The sequence below is a fragment of the Pseudophryne corroboree genome, chromosome 6 (genome assembly GCF_028390025.1).
Source record: "Pseudophryne corroboree isolate aPseCor3 chromosome 6, aPseCor3.hap2, whole genome shotgun sequence".
Lineage (NCBI taxonomy): Eukaryota > Metazoa > Chordata > Amphibia > Anura > Myobatrachidae > Pseudophryne > Pseudophryne corroboree.
This window is the reverse complement of record NC_086449.1, coordinates 195,865,926-195,893,513: the sequence shown is the minus strand read 5'-3', so window position 1 is coordinate 195,893,513 and position 27,588 is coordinate 195,865,926. Positions and strand designations below refer to the sequence as shown.

General features: G+C 48.0%; 1 protein-coding gene across 1 annotated transcript; it reads right to left on the bottom strand.

Annotated features, from left to right (window-relative positions):
• Window positions 1-2,512: 2,512 nt before the first annotated feature.
• On the bottom strand, window positions 2,513-27,182 carry SNAPC5 (small nuclear RNA activating complex polypeptide 5). Its single transcript, XM_063925571.1, has 3 exons — window positions 26,958-27,182; window positions 24,567-24,647; window positions 2,513-3,309 (listed from the first exon to the last, which is right to left on the bottom strand). The coding sequence occupies exons 1-3, from the start codon at window positions 27,045-27,047 to the stop codon at window positions 3,187-3,189; spliced, it is 294 nt and encodes a 97-aa protein (XP_063781641.1). The 5' UTR covers window positions 27,048-27,182; the 3' UTR covers window positions 2,513-3,186.
• Window positions 27,183-27,588: the final 406 nt, after the last annotated feature.

Genomic DNA, 27,588 nt, shown 5'->3' with positions numbered 1-27,588 from the left:
AGACATGGGTAGATTTCCTGTCTGTTCTCTAATCTTTTGTGCAATAAATTCACCTTAGCACTTACACATATCCAAACAGGTGTCAGCGTTGTCGACAGAGACACCCTCTCACACACATATTTGCTCCATCTCCTCCTTAGGGGAGCCTTTTACCTCAGACATGTCGACACACACGTACCGACACACCACACACTCAGGGAATGCTCATCTGAAGACAATTCCCCCATAAGGCCCTTTGGAGAGACAGAGAGAGAGTATGCCAGCACACACCCCAGCGCTATTAACCCAGGAATAACACAACTTAATGTTAACCCAGTAGCTGCTGTTTATATTGATTGTTGCGCCTAATTATGTGCCCCCCCCCCTCTCTTTTTACCCTCTTCTACCGTGTAACTGCAGGGGAGAGGCTGGGGAGCTTCCTCTCAGCGGTGCTGTGGAGAAAAAACATGGCGCTGGTGAGTGCTAAGGTAGAAGCCCCGCCCCCTCGACGGCGGGCTTCTGTCCCGCTTTCATGTACAATTTTGGCGGGGGCTCATACATATATACAGTGCCCAACTGTATATTATGCAAACTTTTGCCAAAGAGGTCTCTAATTGCTGCCCAGGGCGCCCCCCCCCTGCGCCCTGCACCCTACAGTGACCGGAGTATGTGGGTTTAGTGTGGGAGCAGTGCAGTGCTGTGCGCTACCTCATATGAAGACTGGAGTCTTCTGCCGCCGATTTCGAAGTCTTCTTGCTTCTGTCACCGGCTTCTGTCTTCTGGCTCTGCGAGGGGGACGGCGGTGCGGCTCCGGGATCGGACGACCAAGGGTGCGATCCTGTGTACGATCCCTCTGGAGCTAATGGTGTCCAGCAGCCTAAGAAGCAGGACCTATCTTCAGTGAGTAGGGCTGCTTCTCTCCCCTCAGTCCCACGTAGCAGAGAGCCTGTTGCCAGCAGATCTCTCTGAAAATAATAAACCTAACAAAATACTTACTTTTTAGCAAGCTCAGGAGAGCTCACTAAGTAGCACCCAGCTCGTCCGGGCACAGATTCTAACTGAGGTCTGGAGGAGGGAAATAGGGGGAGGAGCCAGAACACACCAGAATCCAAATTCTTTCTTAAAGTGCCCTGTCTCCTGCGGAGCCCGTCTATTTCCCATGGTCCTTATGGAGTCCCCAGCATCCACTAGGACGTTACAGAAATAACATTCTTGCGACCCCGAGGGGTCCGAGGGAAGTATACATATATCATTTTAATAACACTCCCCCACAAATACTACCATGTCTGTGCTCAAGCTACAGGCCCATGGAACTGTACCATACATATACATATATATATATATATATATATATATATATATATATACACAGGTATAAGGCAGTTACAGCATGTTAATTTACACCCAGTAATAACAGTTAGTGCCGACAGGGTCACCCACATACTACTGTGTCTCCCATACAGTGTTTACTTTTGAAAAGCATACAACTACCGACCTGCTGACACTGCATCTACTGAATCAAGTACCAACAGGCGTTGGCGACGCCGACAGGGATCCCCATAGCTGTTTGTGACAGAGCACTCCCGCATGTCGACACATGTGGACTAAAAAGCTATAGTGGGTATATCTGACAGGGAACACACAGACATATATGCACAACACAATGATTACATGCCCATTATCTAAAATAGTGCTATATTTCCCTCTATATAGCACTAAAACACTGTGCCCCCCCTCGTTTGCACTGTACACATGCTTTGGCGGGGACATGGAGAAAATGGCGCTGAATCCTGTTGTGAGGGCTAAGCCCCACCCCTTTTTGGCACGCTTTAGCCCCGCTATTAATATAGCTTTTTATGCTGGCAGGGGTCCGTATACAGTGCCTATGCACTGTATACATGTTTAGCCAGACTCACTTGAGGTATATATTGCTGCTCAGGGCGCCCCCCCCCCTGCGCCCTGCACCCTTGTAGAGCCGTTGGTGTGTGGGAGCAATGGCGCGCAGCGCGATCGCTGTGCGGTACCTCTGAGACTCGGAAGTCTTCTGCCGTCACTGAAGTCTTCTATTCTTCTCATACTCACCCGGCTTCTTTCTTCTGGCTTCTGTGAGGGGGGTGACGGCGTGGCTCCTGGAACAAGCAGCTAGGCGCACCAAGTGATCGAACCCTCTGGAGCTAATGGTGTCCAGTAGCCTAAGAAGCACAGCCTTTAACTCGCAGAAGTAGGTCTGACTTCTCTCCCCTCTAACAAAGTCTTTTAGAGAAACTCAGTAGAGCTTCCCTAGTGTGTGTCCAGTCTGTCCTGGGCAGAGAGTCTAACTGGAGTCTGGAGGAGGGGCATAGAGGGAGGAGCCAGTTCACACCCATTCAAAGTCTTATAGTGTGCCCATGTCTCCTGCGGATCCCGTCTACACCCCATGGTCCTTACGGAGTCCCCAGCATCCTCTAGGACGTATGAGAAATTCTGAAAGTCGACAATATGACTCCATGCCGTTTATTAACTGTCTATACACTAGTCACTGCAGACACAAGACTCTTCATACACATTTTATTTGCATTGCACAGGTCATGTATAAATGCTCAGTGCTGAACGCTGCGTTTGTTTTATACTCTTAACACACACACACACATACACACTGCCCATCTATTACGGGCATCACTGCTTGGCTTTTTATGGATTCACAGCTGCAAAGGCCCTTAGTCCTTCGCCAAAAAAATTGTGCTTTAAGTTCAACTGCAAAAGAGAAAAAAAAATGGTTCCATCAAACTGAAAGTTATAGAATCCTTGAGGAGCTGGCACTTGTCATGTCAACCCCTGAGATGCCAGTTTTGCCCCACCCGTATCTCCAGAGGAAGTGTACCCATACATGGGGTTGCTCAGTACACCCTGCCTCTCATGATGAGAAGGTAAAGATTCAGTGCAATCCTGGTGACAAAATGATGACCCTTATGAAAGCATCTCACATACTTGTGTAAACTTGCAATGTATTGTTAGAAATCTAATGGCAGTATTTACAGATATCAACCCTTCAATTGCCAGGCAGCACTGAATTCCCTGTTAGAAAGGGTGCTACAAATGGGATACATGCAAGAAATGACATTACAGCCTTTCCCCATGTAGTAGGGAAGGCTACTAAGGCCTTTGACTTAAACAAGGACACAGCTCAGTTAATAGGATATTACTACAGCCTGCTTCATGTAACATGTTCTAAGTGTCCGAATCCTCCTCTTCCTCTTCCTCCTCCTCTTCCATCTCCTGATTGTAGTCTAGTGTACTAAGCTGTAGTTCAGTCTGGTTTATCACAGCTTCATCATCCACATTGAATGCATCCTGCAGTGGTGTAAAATACAATGAGACTGTTATTTATACCATATCAAGGCAACAAGTTAGACATTACAATGTAGGTTGAGTATCCTTTATCCAAAATTGTAATACTGTGCTGTCTGCATTATATCATTATTTAACCTCCTATAACTTGATAATTGTTTCCAACAATTATGTCACACTACTGGGGTAGCACTTAGAATGAATTGTCCAAATGGCTCATTAAGTCAAGACGCAAGATAAAAAACCAGTCTAAACACATGGGAAGCTGGTACTTTAATGTTCCTAAAATATACTTTTGTAGTGCTTATAGTAAATGAAAAAAATTAAATCTTTGCTTCGGAATTTACACAAAATGTACTTAAAAACACATGCAGATACTGGGGTATAAACATTCTATACAGCAGATAGTACATACTGAATCTTGATTGCTTACTTGTACTTGTATATAGGCACCATTTATCACCTACACTGTGGGGGTCATTCCGAGTTGTTCGCTCGTTGCCGATTTCCGCTATGCTGCGATTTGTTGCAAAATGCGCATGCGCAAGGCACGCAGGGCGCATGCGCTTAGTTATTAACTGAAAACTTAGCAGTTTTGCTGTGGATCCTGCAGCACTTTTCAGTCGCACTGCTGATCGGTGAATGATTGACAGGAAAGGGGCGTTTCTGGGTGGTAACTGAGCATTTTCTGGGAGTGTGCTAAAAAACGCAGGCGTGTCAGGGAAAAACGCAGGAGTGTCTGGAGAAACGGGGGAGTGGCTGGCCGAACGCAGGGCGTGTTTGTGACGTCAAACCAGGAACTAAACGGACTGAGCTGATCGCAATCTGTGAGTAGGTCTGGAGCTACTCAGAAACGGCAAATAATTATTTAGTAGCAGTTCTGTTAATCTTTCGTTCGCTATTCTGCTAAAATACACTCCCAGAGGGCGGCGGCCTAGCGTTTGCAATGCTGCTAAAAGCAGCTAGCGAGCGAACAACTCGGAATGAGGGCCTATATACGGATTCAGTATGAATTCCCAAATGAACATCTACTCTCCTCGATTTCCAGAGACCATTAAGCTGATATTTTACACTGCGGCAGCACCATAATAATATAATAATAATAATAATAATATTTATAAAGCACTTTTCTCCCAATAGATCAAAAAGTGTTTTACAATTGCTTTTACAACACAAAGTACAGGGATGCAGTCAAAATCCTGGCAGTCGGGATCCCGACAGTCGAAAGACTATTCAGTCAGTGACTACAATTATCAGCATTAATGAGTCTGGAGAAACACAGCAAAATAACTGGGGTTCATTCTGAAATAGTGGTGCGCTAAAGGTGCATTATGCACTTAACTTTCCTTACGATTTTGACTTTAAAGTCAGAATCGTAAGGAAAGTTAGTGCATACTGCACTGTGTATAGTCCTTGCGATGCCGATGCGCGGTCCAGCGGGATCGGCATCGCAAGGGAAAATAGACTGTGCAGGCAGCCCAAAACTGACTATATCGGCGGGTGCAATAGTCAATGTCGGGCTTACGGCGCATCGCGCCGTGTGTACACACCATTAGATTTGGGTGACTGGAGACACTTCCAACTCTCACTGACATCACCTGTGTTTTCCTGCAGAACAGAGAGATTTGTGGAGCCAGGACAAATATCCCATAGCTCTCCTACTGTTCATAATATACATAATCATACTCTACTACAGGCATGTCAAACTCACGGTCATCCAGCTACTGTGAAACTACAAGTCCCAGCATGCTTTACCAGCTGATCAGTGGAAGGTATGCTGGCAAATCATGCTGGGACTTGTAGTTTCACAATAGCTGGAGGGCCACGAGTTTGACATGCCTGCTCTACCACATATTACTGCCATCCATAGGATAAGATCTAGCATGCCATTTATGGGGTGTGGATAAAGTAATGAAAATAAACAGTCCCCTAAGATAACAGCATTATTATTCTATAAATAGAATGATGCACAGCAGCTAAGGGGAGGAAATTCACCTCGTGTATGTTAGAAAGGCATGTTCAAGTCATGGGTGTATGAGAACACATTATCCTCTTCATCTACCCAGCTAGAGGTATGGCAGTGTAACAATAAGCTCATTATCTTCCATGGTAAGGGGCCAAGACACTAGTTACTTAATAGCGAATAATAAGCTACCCAGCTCTGAGCTCACATTTTCCTTGATACATAATGGCAAGTGAATAGATTTACAACACTTCTATTACCCTTACAACTAATTCTTGCTAGAATAAGCATGTATAATAAGCCAGAGAACTACCGGCACAATGAGCCAAATTCAGTAAGACCCGCAGGGCGATCACATTTTTTGCGGGCCATGCAATAATTCCGATTGGATCACGATTTGCGATGCAATCTGAATTAGCCACATTATGGGTATATGCAGTTGCGGTCGAATTGCCGCAAATGTCGAAAAACGGGGCATTTTCGACACAAAAAAAATTTGACAATGCAATACAGTACTTTTCGACAAAAAAACGTCCGTGTCAGATTCGACTTTTTGAAATTCGACAGTTGTCAAATTCGACATGTCTGCAATGGTAAAAAATGCGGCTTTTCGACAAAAGTATATTCAATTGAAGAATGTCGATTCGACAACAGTGCTTTTCGACAGTCATTTCGTCAATTTCATTCCGCCTCACTTTGCTGGCGGAATCTAATAAATTTTTTTAAAAACATGTTTGTTTGTTTTTGTTGCTAATAGCATATCTATTTATATTAGAAGGGATTATCTACTTGGTTTGTCTATTAGGAGCCACAGGTATTATTTAAATATTTTTTAAAAGAATATATTTTTTTTTTTACTGACTAAAATAATATGGAGAGATCAGAACATGTTTTTCAGTGGGAAGGGGTGGGAATGGGTTAAAAAATCAAGAAACAAAATGCGTGGGGTTCCCACTCCTAAGTGTAACCAGCCTCGGGCTCTTTGAGCCGGTCCTGGTTGTAAAAAATAAGAATTTACTTACCGATAATTCTATTTCTCGTAGTCCGTAGTGGATGCTGGGAACTCCGTAAGGACCATGGGGAATAGCGGCTCCGCAGGAGACTGGGCACAAAAGTAAAAGCTTTAGGACTACCTGGTGTGCACTGGCTCCTCCCCCTATGACCCTCCTCCAAGCCTCAGTTAGGATACTGTGCCCGGACGAGCGTACACAATAAGGATTTTGAATCCCGGGTAAGACTCATACCAGCCACACCAATCACACCGTACAACCTGTGATCTGAACCCAGTTAACAGCATGATAACAGAGGAGCCTCTGAAAAGATGGCTCACAACAATAATAACCCGATTTTTGTAACAATAACTATGTACAAGTATTGCAGACAATCCGCACTTGGGATGGGCGCCCAGCATCCACTACGGACTACGAGAAATAGAATTATCGGTAAGTAAATTCTTATTTTCTCTGACGTCCTAGTGGATGCTGGGAACTCCGTAAGGACCATGGGGATTATACCAAAGCTCCCAAACGGGCGGGAGAGTGCGGATGACTCTGCAGCACCGAATGAGAGAACTCCAGGTCCTCCTCAGCCAGGGTATCAAATTTGTAGAATTTAGCAAACGTGTTTGCCCCTGACCAAGTAGCTGCTTGGCAAAGTTGTAAAGCCGAGACCCCTCGGGCAGCCGCCCAAGATGAGCCCACCTTCCTTGTGGAATGGGCTTTTACAGATTTAGGCTGTGGCAGGCCTGCCACAGAATGTGCAAGCTGAATTGTGCTACAAATCCAACGAGCAATAGTCTGCTTAGAAGCAGGAGCACCCAGCTTGTTGGGTGCATACAGGATAAACAGCGAGTCAGATTTTCTGACTCCAGCCGTCCTGGAAACATATATTTTCAGGGCCCTGACTACGTCCAGCAACTTGGAGTCCTCCAAGTCCCTAGTAGCCGCAGGTACCACAATAGGCTGGTTCAAGTGAAACGCTGAAACCACCTTAGGGAGAAATTGAGGACGAGTCCTCAATTCTGCCCTGTCCGTATGAAAAATTAGGTAAGGGCTTTTATAGGATAAAGCCGCCAATTCTGAGACACGCCTGGCTGAAGCCAGGGCTAACAGCATTACCACTTTCCATGTGAGATATTTTAAGTCCACAGTGGAGAGTGGTTCAAACCAATGTGATTTTAGGTGCCACTGGAGGCACAAAAGGAGGCTGTATATGCAGCACCCCCTTGACAAACGTCTGAACTTCAGGAACTGAAGCCAGTTCTTTTCTGGAAGAAAATCGACAGGGCCGAAATTTGAACCTTAATGGACCCTAATTTTAGGCCCATAGACAGTCCTGTTTGCAGGAAATGCAGGAAACGACCCAGTTGAAATTCCTCTGTAGGGGCCTTCCTGGCCTCGCACCACGCAACATATTTACGCCAAATACGGTGATAATGCTGCACAGTTACATCCTTCCTGGCTTTGATCAGGGTAGGGATGACTTCATCCGGAATGCCTTTTTCCTTCAGGATCCGGCGTTCAACCGCCATGCCGTCAAACGCAGCCGCGGTAAGTCTTGGAACAGACAGGGTCCCTGCTGGAGCAGGTCCTTTCTTAGAGGTAGAGGCCACGGGTCCTCTGTGAGCATCTCTTGAAGTTCCGGGTACCAAGTCCTTCTTGGCCAATCCGGAGCCACGAGTATAGTCCTTACTCCTCTCCTTCTTATGATTCTCAGTACCTTGGGTATGAGAGGCAGAGGAGGGAACACATACACTGACTGGTACACCCACGGTGTTACCAGAGCGTCCACAGCTATTGCCTGAGAGTCCCTTGACCTGGCGCAATACCTGTCTAGTTTTTTGTTGAGGCGGGACGCCATCATGTCCACCTTTGGTTTTTCCCAACGGTTCACAATCATGTGGAAGACTTCTGGGTGAAGTCCCCACTCCCCCGGGTGGAGGTCGTGTCTGCTGAGGAAGTCTGCTTCCCAGTTGTCCACACCCGGAATGAACACTGCTGACAGTGCTATCACATGATTTTCCGCCCAGCGAAGAATCCTTGCAACTTCTGTCATTGCCCTCCTGCTTCTTGTGCCGCCCTGTCTGTTTACGTGGGCGACTGCCGTGATGTTGTCTGACTGGATCAGCACCGGCTGACCTTGAAGCAGAGGTCTTGCTAGGCATAGAGCATTGTAGATGGCCCTTAGCTCCAGGATATTTATGTGAAGTGATGTCTCCAGGCTTGACCACAAGCCCTGGAAATTTTTTCCCTGTGTGACTGCTCCCCAGCCTCTCAGGCTGGCATCCGTGGTCACCAGGACCCAGTCCTGAATGCCGAATCTGCGGCCCTCTAGAAGATGAGCACTCTGCAACCACCACAGGAGAGACACCCTTGTCCTTGGTGACAAGATTATCCGCTGATGCATCTGAAGATGCGACCCGGACCATTTGTCTAGCAGATCCCACTGGAAGGTTCTTGCGTGGAATCTGCCGAATGGGATTGCTTCGTAAGAAGCCATCATCTTTCCCAGGACCCTTGTGCATTGATGCACTGAGACTTGGCCTGGTTTTAGGAGATTTCTGACTAGTTCGGATAACTCCCTGGCTTTCTCCTCCGGGAGAAACACCTTTTTCTGGACTGTGTCCAGGATCATCCCTAGGAATAGAAGTCGTGTCGTCGGGATCAGCTGCGATTTTGGAATATTGAGAATCCAACCGTGCTGGCGCAGCACTATCTGAGATTGTGCTACTCCGACTTCCAACGGTTCCCTGGATCTTGCCCTTATCAGGAGATCGTCCAAGTAAGGGATAACTAAAACTCCCTTCCTTCGAAGGAGTATCATCATTTCGGCCATTACCTTGGTAAAGACCCGGGGTGCCGTGGACAATCCAAACGGCAGCGTTTGAAACTGATAGTGACAGTTCTGTACCACAAACCTGAGGTACCCTTGGTGAGAAGGGTAAATTGGGACATGTAGGTAAGCATCTTTGATGTCCAGAGACACCATATAGTCCCCTTCTTCCAGGTTTGCAATCACTGCTCTGAGTGACTCCATCTTGAATTTGAACCTTTGTATGTAAGTGTTCAAGGATTTTAGGTTTAAAATTGGTCTCACCGAGCCGTCCGGCTTCGGTACCACAAATAGTGTGGAATAGTACCCCTTTCCCTGTTGTAGGAGGGGTACCTTGATTATCACCTGCTGGGAATACAGCTTGTGAATGGCTTCCAATACTGCCTCCCTGTCTGAGGGAGACGTCGGTAAAGCAGACTTTAGAAAACGGCGAGGGGGAGACGTCTCGAATTCCAATTTGTACCCCTGAGATACCACCTGAAGGATCCAGGGGTCCACTTGCGAGTGGGCCCACTGCGCACTGAACTTCTTGAGACGGGCCCCCACCGTGCCTGAGTCCGCTTGTAAAGCCCCAGCGTCATGCTGAGGACTTTGCAGAGGCGGGAGAGGGCTTTTGTTCCTGGGAACTGGCTGTTTGATGCAGCCTTTTTCCTCTCCCTCTGCCACGGGGCAGAAATGAGGCGCCTTTTGCCCGCTTGCCCTTATGGGGCCGAAAGGACTGCGCCTGATAATACGGCGTCTTCTTAGGTTGAGAAGCTACCTGGGGTAAAAATGTGGATTTTCCAGCAGTTGCCGTGGCTACCAGGTCTGATAGACCTACCCCAAATAACTCCTCCCCCTTATAAGGCAATACTTCCATGTGCCTTTTAGAATCCGCATCACCTGACCACTGCCGCGTCCATAAACCTCTTCTTGCAGAAATGGACAGCGCACTAACTCTTGATGCCAGTCGGCAGATATCCCTCTGTGCATCACGCATATATAGAAATGCATCCTTCAAATGCTCTATAGTCAGTAATATACTGTCCCTATCTAGGGTATCAATATTTTCAGTCAGGGAATCCGACCACGCCAGGCCCGCACTGCACATCCAGGCTGAGGCGATTGCTGGTCGCAGTATAACACCCGTGTGAGAGTATATACATTTTAGGATATTCTCCAGCTTTCTATCGGCAGGTTCCTTTAGGGCGGCCGTATCAGGAGAGGGTAGTGCTACCTGTTTAGACAAGCGTGTGAGCGCTTTATCCACCCTAGGGGGTGTTTCCCAACGTGCCCTATCCTCTGGCGGGAAAGGGTACGATGCCAATAACCTTTTAGGAATTATCAGTTTTTTATCGGGGGAAACCCACGCCTCATCACACACTTCATTTAATTCCTCGGATACAGGAAAAACTACAGGCAGTTTTTTCTCACCAAACATAATACCCTTTTTAGTGGTACTTGTATTATCAGAGATATGCAATACATTTTTCATTGCTTCAATCATGTAACGTGTGGCCCTAGTGGAAGTCACGTTTGTCTCCTCATCATCGACACTGGAGTCAGTATCCGTGTCTGTGTCTGCCATTTGAGGTAACAGGCGTTTTAAAGCCCCTGATGGCGTTTGAGACCCCTGGACAGGCACAAGTTGAGTAGCCGGCTGTCTCATGTCGTCAACTGTCTGTCGTAAAGAGCTGAGACTGTCACGCAATTCCTTCCATAAGCTCATCCACTCAGGTGTCGACTCCCTAGGGGGTGACAACTGTATAATAGGCAATTGCTCCGCCTCCATCTCATTTTCCTCCTCAAACATGTCGACACAATCGTACCGACACACCGCACACACACAGGGAATGCTCTGATAGAGGACAGGACCCCACTAGCCCTTTGGGGAGACAGAGGGAGAGTATGCCAGCACACACCAGAGCGCTATATATAGACAGGAATACCACTATAAATGTGCTTTTCCCTTTATAGCTGCTGTTAGTATCAAACTGCGCCAACTTAGTGCCCCCCTCTCTTTTTTACCCTTTTCTGTAGTGCAGGACTGCAGGGGAGAGTCAGGGAGACGTCCTTCCAGCGGAGCTGTGATGGAAAATGGCGCCCGTGTGCTGAGGAGATAGGCTCCGCCCCCTTCTCGGCGGCCTTTTCTCCCGCTTTTTTGGTGAGTTCTGGCAGGGGTTAAAATACATCCATATAGCCCTGGGGGTTATATGTGGTGTATTTATGCCAGCCAAGGTGTTTTACATTGCTGCTCAGGGCGCCCCCCCCTAGCGCCCTGCACCCTCAGTGACCGGAGTGTGAAGTGTGCCTGAGTAACAATGGCGCACAGCTGCAGTGCTGTGCGCTACCTTGTTGAAGACTGATGTCTTCTGCCGCCGCTTTTTCCGGACCTTTTCTTGCTTCTGGCTCTGTAAGGGGGCCGGCGGCGCGGCTCTGGGACCGAGCTCCGAGGCTGGGCCTGTGTTCGGTCCCTCTGGAGCTAATGGTGTCCAGTAGCCTAAGAAGCCCAATCCACTCTGCACGCAGGTGAGTTCGCTTCTTCTCCCCTTAGTCCCTCGATGCAGTGAGCCTGTTGCCAGCAGGTCTCACTGAAAATAAAAAACCTAAAACTAAACTTTCACTAAGAAGCTCAGGAGAGCCCCTAGTGTGCACCCTTCTCGGCCGGGCACAAAAATCTAACTGAGGCTTGGAGGAGGGTCATAGGGGGAGGAGCCAGTGCACACCAGGTAGTCCTAAAGCTTTTACTTTTGTGCCCGGTCTCCTGCGGAGCCGCTATTCCCCATGGTCCTTACGGAGTTCCCAGCATCCACTAGGACGTCAGAGAAATATGGGAAGAAAATTGACACGGGATTCCCCGTATTTTTACAACCAGCACCGGGCTCTGCGTCCGGTCCTGGTGCAGAAAATACAGGGGACAAAAGACGTAGGGGTCCCCCATATTTTTAACACCAGCACCGGGCTCCACTAGCTGGAGAGATAATGCCACAGCCGGGGGACACTTTTATACCGGTCCCTGCGGCCGTGGCATTAAATCCCCAACTAGTCACCCCTGGCCGGGGTACCCTGGAGGAGTGGGGACTCCTTAAATCAAGGGGTCCCCCCCCCTCCAGCCACCCAAGGGCCAGGTGTGAAGCCCGAGGCTGTCCCCCCCATCCATGAGCTGCGGATGCGGGGCTGATAGCCTTGTGTCAAATAAAAGAATATTGTTTTTTGTAGCAGAACTACAAGTCCCAGCAAGCCTCCCCAGCAAGCTGGTACTTGGAGAACCACAAGTACCAGCATGCGGGGGGGGGGGGGGGGGGCGCTGGTACCTGTAGTTCTACTGCAAAAAACCCCAAACAAAAACAGTACACGCACACCGTGAAAGTAAAACTTTATTACATACATGCACGCCGACACACGCATACTTACCTATGTTGACACGCCGACTCGGTCCACTTCTCCAAGTAGAATCCACGGGGTACCTGAAAATAAAATTATACTCACCAAAATCCAGTGTAGATCTGTCCTCTTCTTTTTTGTAATCCACGTACTTGGCAAAAAAATAAGACGCAAAAGCCGGACCTCGCACTGAAAGGGGTCCCATGTTTACACATGGACCCCTTTCCCAGAATGCCGGGACCCCCCGTGACTCCTGTCACAGAGGGTCCCTTCAGCCAATCAGGGAGCGCCACGTCGTGGCACTCTCCTGATTGGCTGTGCACGTCTGAGCTATCAGACAGTGCATAGATAGCACTATGCCGCTCCATTATCTTCAATGGTGGGAACTTTGCAGTCAGCGGTGAGGTTACTCGCGGTCAGCCGCGAATTTGGGTCCCGGCTGCAGGGTGTCTGACTGTCGAATTGTGTCGAATTAAAAAACAGTCGAATTCCAGCCGGCATTCGACCGCAATTGCATATACCCCTATGTATTATAAAGGGAGTGCAAATAAGTACAGGCACCACTGTAATACCAGTGTACGTGCAGAAGTAGGTCAGCTTTATACAGATAATTATATTGGGAACATGCAATTTTTCACATTAACAAGATGGAATTTTTTATTTAACCTGGAACAATATCTCTGAAGCTTCTTGTTGAGGCGAGACGCCATCATGTCTATTTGAGGAATTCCCCAATGACTTGTCACTTCTGCAAAAACCTCTTGATGAAGACCCAACTCTCCTGGATGGAGATCGTGTCTGCTGAGGAAATCTGCTTCCCAGTTGTCCACGCCCGGAAGGAAGACCGCTGACAGAGCGCTTACATGTTTTTCTGCCCAGTGGAGAACTTTTGTGGCCTCCGCCATTGCCGCTCTGCTCTTTGTTCCGCCCTGGCAGTTTATGTACGCTACCGCTGTTACGTTGTCCGACTGAATCAGGACAGATAGACCTCGGAGAAAGTGTTCCGCTTGCAGAAGGCCGTTGTAGATGGCTCTTAATTCCAGAACGTTTATGTGCAGACAAGCTTCCTGGCTTGACCATTTTCCCTGGAAATTTTGTCCCTGTGTGACTGCTCCCCAGCCTCGGAGACTTGCATCCGTGGTCACCAAGACCCAATCCTGGATCCCGAACCTGCGTCCCTCTAGGAAGTGAGAACTTTGAAGCCACCACAGGCGAGATATCCTGGTCCTGGAAGACAGACTTATTTTCCGGTGCATGTGCAGGTGAGACCCGGACCACTTGTCCAACAGGTCCCACTGAAACACCCGGGCATGAAACCTGCCAAATGGAATAGCTTCGTAAGCTGCAACCATCTTCCCCAGCACCCGAGTGCATTGATGGATTGACACTCTTGCCGGTTTCAGAATCTCCTTGACCATGGTCCGGATTTCCAGAGCTTTTTCCGCAGGGAGAAACTCACTCTGCAGTTTTGTGTCCAGGATCATGCCCAAGAAAGACAGCTGAGTTGTCGGAATCAACTGTGACTTTGGCAAATTTAGAATACAACCATGTAGCTGCAGAACTGTCAGGGAGAGTGCCACGCTTCTTAGCAACTGCTCCTTTGATCTCACCTTTATCAGGAGATCGTCCAAGTACGGGATAATTGTGACACCCTGCTTGCGTAGGAGCACCATAATTTCTGCCATTACTTTGGTAAAGATCCTCGGGGCCGTGAAAAGACCAAACGACAACGTCTGAAATTGGTAATGACAATCCTGCACCGCAAACCTCAGGAAAGCTTGATGTGGAGGATATATTGGGACATGTAAGTAGGCATCTTTTATGTCGACTAACGCCATACAATCCCCCCTACCAGACTGGAGATCACTGCCCGAAGAGATTCCATCTTGAACTTGAAAGTTTTCAAATACAGATTGAGGGATTTTAGGTTCAGGATCGGTCTGACCGAGCCATCCGGCTTTGGTACGACAAATAGGCTCGAATAAAACCCTTCTCCCCGTTGAGACGGGGGAACCGTGACAATGACACGCTGTTGACACAGCTTTTGTATCGCCGCATGCACTACTTCCCTTTCTGGGATAAGAACTGGCAAGGCTGATTTGAAAAATCGGTGGTGGGGGGGGCACCTCCTGAAACTCCAGCTTGTACCCTTGGGACACTATGTCTAACACCCAAAAATCCAGGCCCGAGTGAAACCAGACCTGACTGAAGAGTCAGAGACGCGCCCCCACCGGTACGGACTCCCGTAGAGGAGCCCCAGAGTCATGCGGTGGACTTGGCAGAAGCCGTGGAGGACTTCTGCTCCTGGGAGCTTGGCACAGCAGGAGACCTTTTTCCCCGTCCTCTACCTTTAGAGGCAAGGAAGGACGACCCTCTCCCTTTTTTGTATTTATTAGGCCGAAAGGACTGCATCTGATAATGCGGCGTCATTTTCTGTTGTGCAGGAACGTAAGGAAGAAAGGATGACTTACCCGCTGTAGCTGTAGACACCAGGTCAGCGAGGCAGTCACCAAACAAGACCCTACCTTTATAAGGGAGAACTTCCATAGCTTTCTTAGAGTCTGCATCAGCATTCCATTGATGAATCCACAGCGCTCTCCTGGCCGAGACTGCCATGGCATTGGCCCTTGATTCCAAGAGACCAATATCCCTTGCCGCATCCTTTAGGTAAGCTGCAGCGTCCCTGATATAACCGAGAGTCAAAAGAATGCTATCCCTATCCAGGGTATCCATGTCAGATGCCAAATTATCTGCCCACTTGCCAATAGCACTACTCACCCACGCCGACGCCACGGGCGGTCTGAGCAGCGCACCCGTAGTGACATAAATGGATTTTAAGGTCGTTTCCTGCTTACGATGCGCAGGGTCCTTTAGGGAAGCAGTGTCAGGAGACGGAAGCGCCACCTTCTTGGACAGTCGTGATAGAGCCTTGTCCACATTGGGAGAGGACTCCCACTTTTCCCTGTCAGAGGGGAAAGGATACGCCATTAGAATTCTCTTTGGAATCTGCCACCTTTTGTCAGGATGTTCCCAAGCTTTTTCACAAAGAGTGTTCAGCTCATGAGAGGGGGGAAACGTCACCTCAGGCTTTTTTCCCTTATACAAACAAACCCTTGTATCAGGAATAGTAGGTACTTCTGAAATATGTAAAAAGTCTTTAATTGCCACAATCATGTACTGAATACTCTTAACCAGTTTTGGATTTAAACTGGCCTCACTATAGTCGACACTGGAATCAGAGTCCGTGTCGGTATCAGTATCCGCCATCTGGGTAAATGAACGCTTTTGTGACCCTGAAGGGGCCTGTACCTGAGACAAGGCGTCCTCCATGGATTTTCTCCACGTTTGTGTCTGAGAATCAGATTTATCCAGCCTTTTAGTCAATAATGCCACATTTGCATTCAATGTACTCAACATATCCACCCAAGCAGCAGTCGGCGGTGCCGACAGTCACTCCCAGCGCCTTATCTGCCCCCACTGCAACTTCTTCCAGGGAGGAGCACTCAGCCTCAGACATGTCGACACACACGTACCGACACGCAAAAACACACTGGCTATAGGGGACAGACCTACAGGAAAGCCTGTTAGAGAAACACAGAGGGAGTTTACCAGCTCACACCACAGCGCCTATCCCGGTACTGAGAGCAAATACACAGTGCCTCAGACCTGTTTGCGCCGTTATTAATGGGTTAATCGAACCAAATTACTGTGCCTTCCCCCACCCCACCCCACCCCCCCGTTTTGCTCCCTGTTACTTGTGCAGGAGAGTGGAGGTCCGGGCCAGCGTCTCTGCTCCTGTGAAGAGAAAATGGCGCTGGTAAGCTGTGAGGGCTAAGCCACGCCCCCTCACCGGTGCGCTGTAGTCCCGCTCAAATTTTAAATATTTATACTGGCGGGGGCTATATTTAGTGCCTAGGCACTTCTAATATATATATATTCTGGCCAGTGCTGAACTTCAGTAATCATGCTGCCCAGGGCGCCCCCGCTGCGCCCTGCAAGTGCCGCCCGAAGTGTGTGTGGGAGCATGGCGCGCAGCGCGACCGCTGCACGGTACCTCATTACTGAAGTCTTCTGCCGTCCCTGAAGTCTTCTGATCTTCTTTATACTCACCCGGCTTCTTTCTTCTGGCTCTGTGAGGGGGTTGACGGTGCGGCTCCAGGAACAAGCAGCTAGGCGCACCAAGTGATCGAACCCTCTGGAGCTAATGGTGTCCAGTAGCCTAAGAAGCAGAGCCTTTAACTCAGAAGAAGTAGGTCTGCTTCTCTCCCCTCACTCCCACGAAGCCATGTAGCCAGCAGGTCTCCCTGAAAATAAAAAACCTAGCATAAAGTCTTTCCAGAGAAACTCAGGAGAGCTCCCCTAGTGTGTGTCCAGTCTCTCTGGGCACAGAATCTAACTGAGGCCTGGAGGAGGGGCATAGAGGGAGGAGCCAGTTCACACCCAGTAAAAGTCTTGTAGTGTGCCCATGTCTCCTGCGGATCCCGTCTATACCCCATGGTCCTTTTGGAGTCCCCAGCATCCTCTAGGACGTAAGAGAAAACCAAATTGTGTGTCCAGAGCTCCCAGGTGAACTGAAGGGAAATCGTGACAGGAATCGGATCGGATGCTGATCGTCCTAGTGTATGGCCAGCATTAAGCTAGATACACATTAGAAAATTACGTGACCCGGTGTCGGCAAGTGCATACACACTTGCCGATGCCAGCAGCGATGGAACGACGACGGGGGCCATGCTGTAGTGATATCGCTAGACTGAGCTGCATGCAGGTCCACCAGGTGATGTTGCTGACAACCTGAGGGGTCGGACATCTTCAGCAACATAATGGGTACACACTAGACAAATTTCAACAATTTGTCATACCGATCCGTCAGAATCGGGCAAATCGTTTCAAAAATCATCTAATGTGCACTCGGCTTTAGTCACTCGTAGTCTTATAGTTTTGCTTTGTACTAGAATAGGTGACTAGTAGCTCAGTGTACATACAATGGCCATATTCATGATAATTCTGCAAACTCAGATTGTGCACCAGAAATGAAATAACTGAACGGTTTCACTTGTGTGATATTAAACATACCTATGTGCGTTTTTTTTTTTAAATCAAGTACTTTTTTATTTGTTTTTTTTAACATTTATACATAACTCAAAACAAACATCAACATTCTATTGACTGTAACAGTTGCCATCAATAAAATTATATATGATAAAATTCAACATTCTGTGTGTGCGTCAATTATAGTCACTGAAAGTTTCTTATCAAACGACATCTGTGTAAAGAAGGACTAAGTGTCCAGTATCGGTCTGCCCAACCTTGTGCTGCACCAACGGTCCCATTTCTCTGTAAATTGAGAGGAGGAACCCCTTATCTTATACATATATCTCTCGTGTCGTATTACTGAGTTTACCAACGCCCTCCATTGCTCCACCCTAGGCATGTCAGCTGAGAACCAAACCCTGGCAATGACAACCCTCGCCAGCGTAGTGAGACACAGGACATATTTGTATAGTACCACAGAGTGTGTTTCCTCAAGATCTAATCCAAACAGACATAGGCCGGGGTCTAGTACGGGGAGGGATGGGGCAGTCATGGTTATATCACCCCATACCTTTCGCCAAAAAAGGGAAATTGCGGGGCAGTCCCATAACAAATGCCAGAATCCGGCATCGGTCTCCCGGCATCTGGGGCAGCAAGAGTTATCTCTGATACCAGCCCTCTGCATAGTGACAGGAGTTCGATACACCCTGTGCAGAATGTAAAAAAAGACTTGTTTATATCGTATACATGGCGTAGTGTATTTAATGGAGCCCAGGATCTGGATCCACTGCTCCTGGGATAAAGGTTCCAAATCAGTCTCCCATTTGATGCGAAGTGTGTTCAAATGGTCGCGACCATATTTATTATTCAAAGCAGTATATATGACAGATATTTTTCCCCTTCGACTAAGAGAAGTGAGCAACGACTTAACGGGTGAGTCTGCAATTGGAGGTGAGCCATGAGGAAACTGGGTCTGCACAGCATGTCTAAGTTGAAAGTACCGAAACAAGGCAGTGTTAGGTATATCAAATTCGAGTTTCAATTGCTGAAAAGACTTGAGCACTCCATCTTGGTAGAGTTGTTTTAGAGATATTACACCCTTAGTTATCCAAATATTATCTGGAGATATCTTGTATAACTCTGAATACGTACTATTAAACCATAGTGGAGTACTGGCATCCTGCCCCTCCCAACCATATATAGTATGTGCATAGCGCCAGATTAGCAAGGCTTGGCGTAACAAGGGAGGCAAACCAGAAGCCGCACGGCCAGAAAGAAGAAGTTGAAGAGGAGAAAAGGAGAAAGCAGGAGAGCACCTCACCCGCTCAGCCAGAAGACCCCCCATTGTTGGATCCAAAGAATCTCCAGTCCACTCACCAAGATGGGACATTTGCGCCGCTACGTAATATAGTCTCAGATTGGGAAGACTCGCACCCCCCGAGAGTTGTGACCTACTCAGCGTTTTAATAGAGACTCTTGCTGGTTTATTACCCCATACAAATGAGGACATGACGCCCTCAATTATAGTGAAGACTTTTTTCGGAAGGTAGACCGGAGAGTTATGTAGGGCATATAGGAACTTTGGTTGCATTATCATTTTGAATAAATTAACCCGACCCAGGATAGACAGTGGTAGTTTTTTCCAGCTATGCGCCCTCTCTTTAAATGACATCGTAATGGGGTCGATATTTTGGGCCACATAACTGCGTGCCAGAGGGGTGATCCAGATACCCAAGTATTTAAACCGCAGCGTCCACTGCAGGGGGTACACTCCCCGGGTATTTTCAGGGAGAAAGCCAGACAAGGGAAAAATATGCGATTTATCCCAGTTGATTAATAAACCAGAAAAAACTCCAAATTCCTCCACTACCCGCAGCATAGCCTGCAGGGAGCCCTCTGAGTCCTGTAAGAAAAGGAGCATATCGTCTGCATACAGGGCCACAACATCCACATGACCCCCAACCTTAATACCCCTAATCTCGTCATTAGATCGTAGCAAGGCGGCCAACGGCTCCACGGCAATTGCGAACAGCGCAGGGGATAGGGGGCAACCCTGTCGAGTGCCCCTCTCCAACGCAAACATCTCTGACGTGAAACCATTGGCCGTCACACGGGCCATAGGTAAAAAATACAATAGCTGGAGAAATTTAATAAAGCGAGGGCCAAAAGCAAACTTTTCCAGTACCCCCCACAGATAAGTCCACTCTACTGAGTCGAATGCTTTGGCTGCATCCAGGGACACCACCACCGAGTCCAACTCCCCCAGATCGCGCCTCTGTAGGTGACAAAACAGTCTACGTAAATTTTGGGCAGTTGATTTACCTGGCATAAATCCCGTCTGATCTGGGTGAATGATTGTTGTGATAACTAAGTTCAATCTAGATGCCAAGATTTTTGCCAGTATCTTGACATCCGTATTGAGGAGGGAAATAGGTCTGTAAGACTCGGGGCGTAGGGGGTCTTTTCCCGGTTTCAGCAAGACAATTATATTTGCCTCGGCCATAGAGCGAGGGAGAGTCCCACCCTCCAATAATAGGTCAAATAAGTGTAAAAGATAGGGGGCGAAAAAGCTGCTAAATTTCTTATAAACTTCACCCGGAAGTCCATCACAACCCGGTGCCTTAGACGCTGGAAGGGACAGGATCGCAGCGTTCACCTCCTCTAGAGTAATTGGTGCATCTAGAGCCCTAGAGTCTTCCTGGGACAGACAGGGCAAATCCAACCGAGCCAAATATTCCCTCAATTGATCAGTGGAGTAAGTGGCTCGGGATGTATATAGCGAGGAATAGTAACTACGAAATGTCTCAGACACCGCCGAGCCCGAGTAACACATTTGGCCGTCAGAGTTCCTCACACATTGAATCATTGTTCTAGTAGATTCAGACCGAGCCAAAAAAGCTAAATAACTGCCATTCATCTCCGCCTGAAAATAGTGTGCATGTCCCGCAAAAAGGAGTCTACGCCTGGACTTCTCAAATAAGCAATCGGACCACTCTCCCTGCGCGTCTCGCAACAGTTCATCAGAACGTAAATGTGTAGCTATATATTGGGATTCCAACTGCTGACACAAGGCCTCCAGTCTTATTTCCTCCCTTTTACTAGATGATTTAACCTCAGATATTCGTTTTATAAAGGAGCCCCGCTGGAACGCTTTGAAAGCGTCATGTTTGACCGCCAGCTCGGTACAAGACAGATTACAAACCTGGAACCCTTCCCAGGCATCAACCAAATCCGCACCCTCCCCTAATAAGGTTAACCAGAAGGGATTAAGTTTCCACATTTTTGCACCGCGCTCCCAACCGACACTAACTGTAAGTGATACAGGAGAGTGATCCGATATACCCCTAGGAAGATAGTCCACCGCCAACACATCAGGGGACAAGTCAGGAGAGATCAAGATCAAATCAATGCGAGAGAAGGCATGATAGGTAGCGGAGTGGCAGGAGAACTGATTAGCCGTGGGATTGCGACTCCTCCATACATCCACCAACCCCAATTCCCCCACCAGTCGTGCAAATGGAGTAGGGGATTCAGAAGGGGAGGGAGAAGCAACCGACTCTCTCCATCTGTCCAGGGCGTGATCCATCACATTGTTAAAATCCCCCAAGCATATCACTGGGGCAGCAGGGGATTGGGCTAGAAATCGGGCAGCATGCCGCAGAACCTCATTGTTATATGGCGGGGGGACATAGACAGCTAATATGTGGAATAATCTACGATTAATATGTGCGCGCAGAAAGACGTATCTGCCATATTGATCTGTTTCACAGGAGTCTAGGTGAAATTGTATAGATTTTCTAATTAATACAGAGACACCCCTAGCGCTACCTGAGAAAGTGGAGTGGTAAACATGACTAATCCAGGGTTTCTTGAGTGCCAATACCCTACTTCCAACCAAATGGGTTTCGGAGAGACAAATTATGTCTGCCTGGTATTTTTTAACCTGAGTCAAGATCAACGATCTCTTAATTTTTTCGTTCAAACCCCTGACGTTCCAGCTGAGCAGACGAAGCTCCCTAGACACAGCAGACATATAAAGTAGGCAAGAAAAGGGTAGCAGGATATAAAAGAGAGACAAATATCAGAGCCTGGCCGTTCCGGGTCGCAGAGCATTGTAGGCTGTGAATAGGGACACCCAGTCCCCCCATGTCCCTGGAAACAGAGGAAATCAAAGCAATATCTTTCGTAAACATCGCAACACAACAGAGCACACACATAAACAAAAATTGATGGCATGAAAAAAAACAAACTAACCCCCCCCACTCCCACCCTGTATCACCTTGGAAACTTAAGGTATACCTGGATCCCATAACTCCCACCAAATTAACTAAACTAAGGGATAGGGGCCTAACCAAGAGCCCCAAGAAGAGCCCCTACACTATCTTCGGCATAGGCTCTCCATAGAATACCGATAGAAGTAGTGCCCTAACCCTGAAAAAACATATCTAGCAGCGTACTTCAACCGTAATAATCAAACAAAAGGGGGGAAAACACAAGAACCCTCATTGATATTAGGTTGCCCGACATTACCCCATCAAAGCATTGCTTATGCACTCACAGTGTGGCTAGCAAAATAAGAATATGAGACAATTAGGCTTAGCATTAGGAGAGCAATAAATCAACAATTGTGCAGTAACACATCATCGAGGAGGGTGAGGCTGTCGTTCCAGCCATGCAGCAGCATCTTGAGGAGTCGAAAAAAAAAGAGTGGTGTTATCAAACACCACACGCAGCCTGGCCGGAAACAGCATGGAGTACTGTATGTTACGGTCACGGAGTTGACGTTTGATTTGCAAAAACTGTGATCTACTCTTTTGCACCTCCAGGGCAAAATCAGGGAAAACGGATATATTATGTCCATCCAGTCGGAGAGGGCCCTGCGTCCGGGCCAGACGGAGTATAGCGTCACGGTCCTTAAAATGTAGGAAACGGGCAATGAATGTTCTGGACGGAGCTCCGGGTGGCGGCATTCTAGGCGGGAGTCTGTGTGCTCTTTCCACTGCAAATTGAGAGGTAAATGCTTCTCTGCCCAGTAAACTAACAAGCCAGGTTTCTAGAAATAATTCTGGGGAGGTGCCCTCCGCTTTTTCGGGGAGTCCAACAAACCGAATGTTGTTGCGCCGCAGTCTCCCCTCTATATCGGAAATTTTAGCCTGCATAGACACCATTTGGGTAGACAAGTCGGCCACTTTCGTCTGTAGGGGTGACGTATTATCTTCCAGAGTCGATATCCGATGTTCAGTTTCACCCACTCTTTCCCGGATTTTCTGTAGATCTTGTCTAAGCAGAGAGACGTCCGCCTGTACCTGCCCAATTTTGTCTGTGACCCTGTGTTCAGACGCAGAAATGGCCTGTAGTATCTGCTGGGTAGAGTGAACTCGCTCAGCGGGATCAGAGGCACCAACCTCTGTCGCAGGCGAGGATGGGTCAGTGTCACCCTGCTTTGCCGAATGAGACGGCTGCTGCGACCTAGCATATTTCTCCAGTTTCGCAGCGGCGTTAGCCGCGTTTTGACCTCCTTTCACCATTGCAGCACTGGGCGCGGAGTCAGGACACCGAGAATATTACAGCAAAAAAGTCTCCAATCAGTATGGGGACAGCACAGGGGGCCACCTGGGTCAGGCAGATATGATAAACAATAATATAGTAGAGCAGAGTGGGCTTATGGGCACACTGCAGAGTATTCTGTGTACAGGGAGTATTTCTGCACGGTAGCTAGTTTATGGGCACATGTGTGGTTATTGCAGAGATGCAGGAATCATTCATAGAGAGTATTCTCCCTTTCTCCTCCTCCACCCCTCCCCTGCAGCTATATATATTTCTTAATATATGTGGGGAGGAACCAAGTTCAGGGAACCTCTCTGTACATATCCATTAAGCCCAGGAGGGAGAGAGAGGGGCAGCCCCAGCCGCAGCTCACTCCGCCGTACAGCACCACAGGACAGAGAGGATATCAGGTGCAGGGGGAAATGTGCGAGCCTGCAAGATGGCGGTTTTCGCGGGCTTTCCTGCCCGCACTCACCCGTCCGCAGCACCTCCGCAGGGCTTCAGGCAAGTGCTGCCTCGATATGCCCGCCGGTCAGAGCCTCCCCCGTCTCGATCCCCCAGCCGGAGGATCACAGCAAGTCCGCCGCTGTTGTGAGCGCCGTAACGCGTCTTCCCGGACAGAGAGGCAGGGAGCCGGGGCGGCACGTCGGAGGTGTCAGATGCAGGGAGCCGCGTCTCGCACCGGACCAGTGTGGGTATGTGCAGGTGCAGTACAGTTACTTGTGTCAGCTGGCAGGTTACAGTAGCCACGGGTTAGGGGAGAAACGGATAGTTAAGCAGGATTTCTATGGAGAGCTAAATCTTCTCACTGCTACTCCATGCCTGTCCAAGCCACGCCCCCACCTATGTGCGTTTTTAGTTCGTTATCCCTACTGGCAATACAATGACTTGCCTGTGTGGAATTTATATTTAATATCTGCTGGAGACATTTATCAAGCATATGAGAGTGATAAATAGCATGGAGGTAAAGTACCAACCAATCCGGTCCTAACTACCATGCCACAGGCTGTGTTTGAAAACAGTTAGGAGCTGATTGGTTGGTACTTTTATCATCTCAAAATTTAGCACTCTCAAAGGCTTGATAAATCGGGACCTATGGGGGAAGTGTACTAAGCAGTGATAAGCACAGAGAAGTGAGCCAGTGGAGAAGTTGCCCATTGCAACCAATCAGCTGCTCTGTATGATTAGTATAAAAGTATGCAAATTTTAAATGTTACTTCAATGCTGATTGGTTGCTGGGGACAGGGGACTAGAATTGAAAGAGACTGGCAGAAGAAGGGGGGGCAGATGAGAGAGATGGGCAAAGGATGGGGACAAAGATGAGAGAGGGGGGAAAGATATAATCAAATTTTAAACATGAACATTCCATTTATTCGTTTACATTGTGACAATCAAGTGTGCCGACACTCAAATTTAGTTTGCCCATCTCCATGTGCCCATGTATTAGAAAGAAAGCAAAATAACAGAGATTACTGTAAGTAGAATGCCTGTGTGGTTTATAATAGTGGCGTAGATCATCACCCACCTCCTCAGGCTCCTCAGTGTGGGATTGTACATCTTGTCCTTCTCTAGAGTTTATCATGGATTGGAGAGCCAGTTCCTCAACCTGAAAAGTAAATCAATGGAAAATGTTACTTTACCTAAAAGCAGGGGCGGCTTTCACTTGGATCAGTAAAATATAGAAAATGTGTTTTTCTTGCCCAGACACGGAGTGAAACATCATCCACAGACACCATGGTGGCCGAACCTCCATGTCAGAATGACCAGGAATGATTTGAAAAACAATTGCATGTAAGTATACCTGAAACACTGTGCAGTATTGGATAATATACATTAAATGGAGTGTTTACACTAAACTACATGGTCCCAAGCAGCTTCTATTTCACTCCACTACAGAAGGTAATCACGCTAGGAGAGAATAGCTCCAAAAGGAGTAACCAGGTCAATGCAATATGGCGGTACTGGGAGTCACACGGTGAGATAAATCTATAAGATTTGACTATAAAGTCAAAATCTTATGAAAAGTTAGTGCATATCTCAACCTGTTAGGCATCTTGCGATACAGATTCTCTCCCATGCGCTCTCCCGTTGGGGCCGACGATATCGTAAGGCTAGATAGACTGTGCAGGCAAGTCAATCTTGATTATCTAATGTACTATCTAGTACAAAGTATAGTCAAAATTTGCACTTAGTCAAAATCGTACACAGACAAAATCTCAAGCATAGATAGTCAAAAACTGTACTATCTGTGCTATCTGGGCTCTGGGGGAGTTCAAGGGAAATCGCATAGTCAAAATCGGGCATAGCAAGGATCTCACCGTGTGTACACAGCTTTGTCTTTTCTTATAAAAATAAATAAATAGCTGGCTCTGGTTTTAGGGCCAGCAATAGGCCAAGGAGCATTCCCTGTGGTTGATTCGGAGTCATGAGTTGCCTGCTGCCATATTCTATTTTCTCTGCCTTATACAGACCCATCCCAGCAGATGCTTCTGGACTATTCCAGTTATTTTTGGTATATTGTTAAATCAAGACAAGCGGGACATAGTATGCTAAAAAGTCACATTTAATCCATCTTCTCCTTTACACTAATAAACTTCTCCAAGTCTGAGAAAGCTCACAAGAACTGTTTCTGTTGCTGTGGTCTCTGCAGGAGAACTGTCTCTTTAGCACATCTACGATCAGCTTCCCTGACATGTGGGGGGACGCCCAGCACAGGGCTAGTCCACCCCGCATGTCAGGCCCTACCCCGCCGCACAGGTACAAAAGCATTGCACAGCGGCAATGCTTTTGTACTTGAAGAGTAGCTCCCTACCAGCGCAGCTCCTGCGCACTGGCAGGGAGTTACTCGTTGCTGTCCGGATCGCAACGGCAGCGTGTGACGTCATGCAGCTGTCGCGGCCCGCCCCCCAAACGGTGCGGGCACGCCTGCGTTGCCCGGACTGCATCCCTAAAATGGCAGCCAAACACAGCTGGCCCGCCCCCTCCCACCCAACGACCGCCTCTACCTGTCAATCAGGCAGAGGCGATCGCAGGGCTGAGACCGCGTCGGCTGTCTGGCCTGCGTGTGCGCAGTTCAGACATGAACGGCTGCTGTTCGAAAATGCACAGCAGCGATCAGATCTGAATTAGGCCCTATAGCCGCACATATCGTACCGCTATAGTTCTTCCTGCTTCCCCTCTTTACTGAGGCAAAGCAGGAAGGTACATCGGCGCGATGTAGGAACGTCTCGTTTGCTGGAACAGGTGAGTGATAACTGTCCCCTCCATTGATCCCCGCTAGAGTGCACAGCGTGTCAGCTTAGTGTTGGATGCGCAGTGTCTCTTCCACATCCGACTCCTCTGGGCATGACTGAGAACTCGCATAAAGCCCAAAGCCGGCACCCGCCACAGCCATGGACAGAGCTATCGCTGCTGTGGCGATAAGGCAACGACACCTGCTGCTGTCGGAACAGTCAGTGTAACTGACCATTCATACATTGCCCTGCATAACGGCATGCTATCTTACATATATTACCCAAAAACAGATGGGGGTCAATTCAATTCGCCATGACAATATTTTGCATTTACAGTACCGCCAGAGTCATGGATTTTTGTTCCCATCCCCACAGTGCTGCATACAAAGATCCACAATTCCAGATGAGATTGGACCACGAGGGCGGCGAGGTCAGCTGCCGTTACCAGCGTTTCTACGTCGCCCCTCTCACTCCTAAGGGAACTGACCTCATTATGTGACCCAAACTATTGGTTGAGTATTACTGACCTATACCAGAGTGCTGAGATGAGGTTACTCCCACAGATGGGAGTTCTCCCATTCTTTCACTATATACACACCAACTTCTCCTGGGAACAAACCCGATAATGGACATATCTATCCTTTAACTTTTATACATATGACCCCCGCCCGGTGCCCTCTGACCTTTAACCTGTTGAGCTGATCGTGCAGGGCCGCCTTGATCTTTAGCAGCGTCTCTTCCTCCTTTCTCAGCTCCTGCAGGCGACTCAGCATCCTGCGCCCTTAATCGGGTCACCGACTACAGCGCCTCATCCCCGAAGCATCCAGCCATTCACAATACCTGTCACGAAGATCGGGACGTCATTCCACGGCGCGGAATCCCGTGACGTAGCTAGTCCTGAGCCACAACAGGCTGCTAGGAAGCCATTTTAGGCAAGGGCGCACCAGCGTGAACGTGTCATATGAGGGCAATCTGGCGTTATTGTGTGTACAATGACAAGTGAGCCGCAGCGCCACCTACTGGCTGCAAAGATAAGGCGATAGATCATAACAAAGAAGTGGTCTTGTAGTTGTATCTAATACAGTTTATTAAGAGATATAAAATAACATACATATACATCCCACTATTTATGTTTTGGACATTTACAAAATGAAAAATGAGCAAAATCACATATACACTTTTCTTGAATTCTGAACACCGGTGAGCACAATGTTTCCCCTAATAAAGTAGTGATGGACAATGGAAGGTCATGGATAGCAACCATTAATGTGCCTGACTCCATTAAATGGTCTTTCCATCAGATGCCAGATTTGT

What these genes read in the sequence shown, in the direction of transcription:
- SNAPC5 (XM_063925571.1), bottom strand. Translation starts at nt 27,047, where the DNA reads ATGCTGAGTCGCCTGCAGGAGCTGAGAAAGGAGGAAGAGACGCTGCTA. An exon ending in ATCAGCTCAACAGGTTAAAG is followed by an intron (nt 24,648 to 26,957) that starts GTCAGAGGGCAC and finishes TTTACTTTTCAG; the next exon opens with GTTGAGGAACTGGCTCTCCA. An exon ending in ACACTGAGGAGCCTGAGGAG is followed by an intron (nt 3,310 to 24,566) that starts GTGGGTGATGAT and finishes ACACCACTGCAG; the next exon opens with GATGCATTCAATGTGGATGA.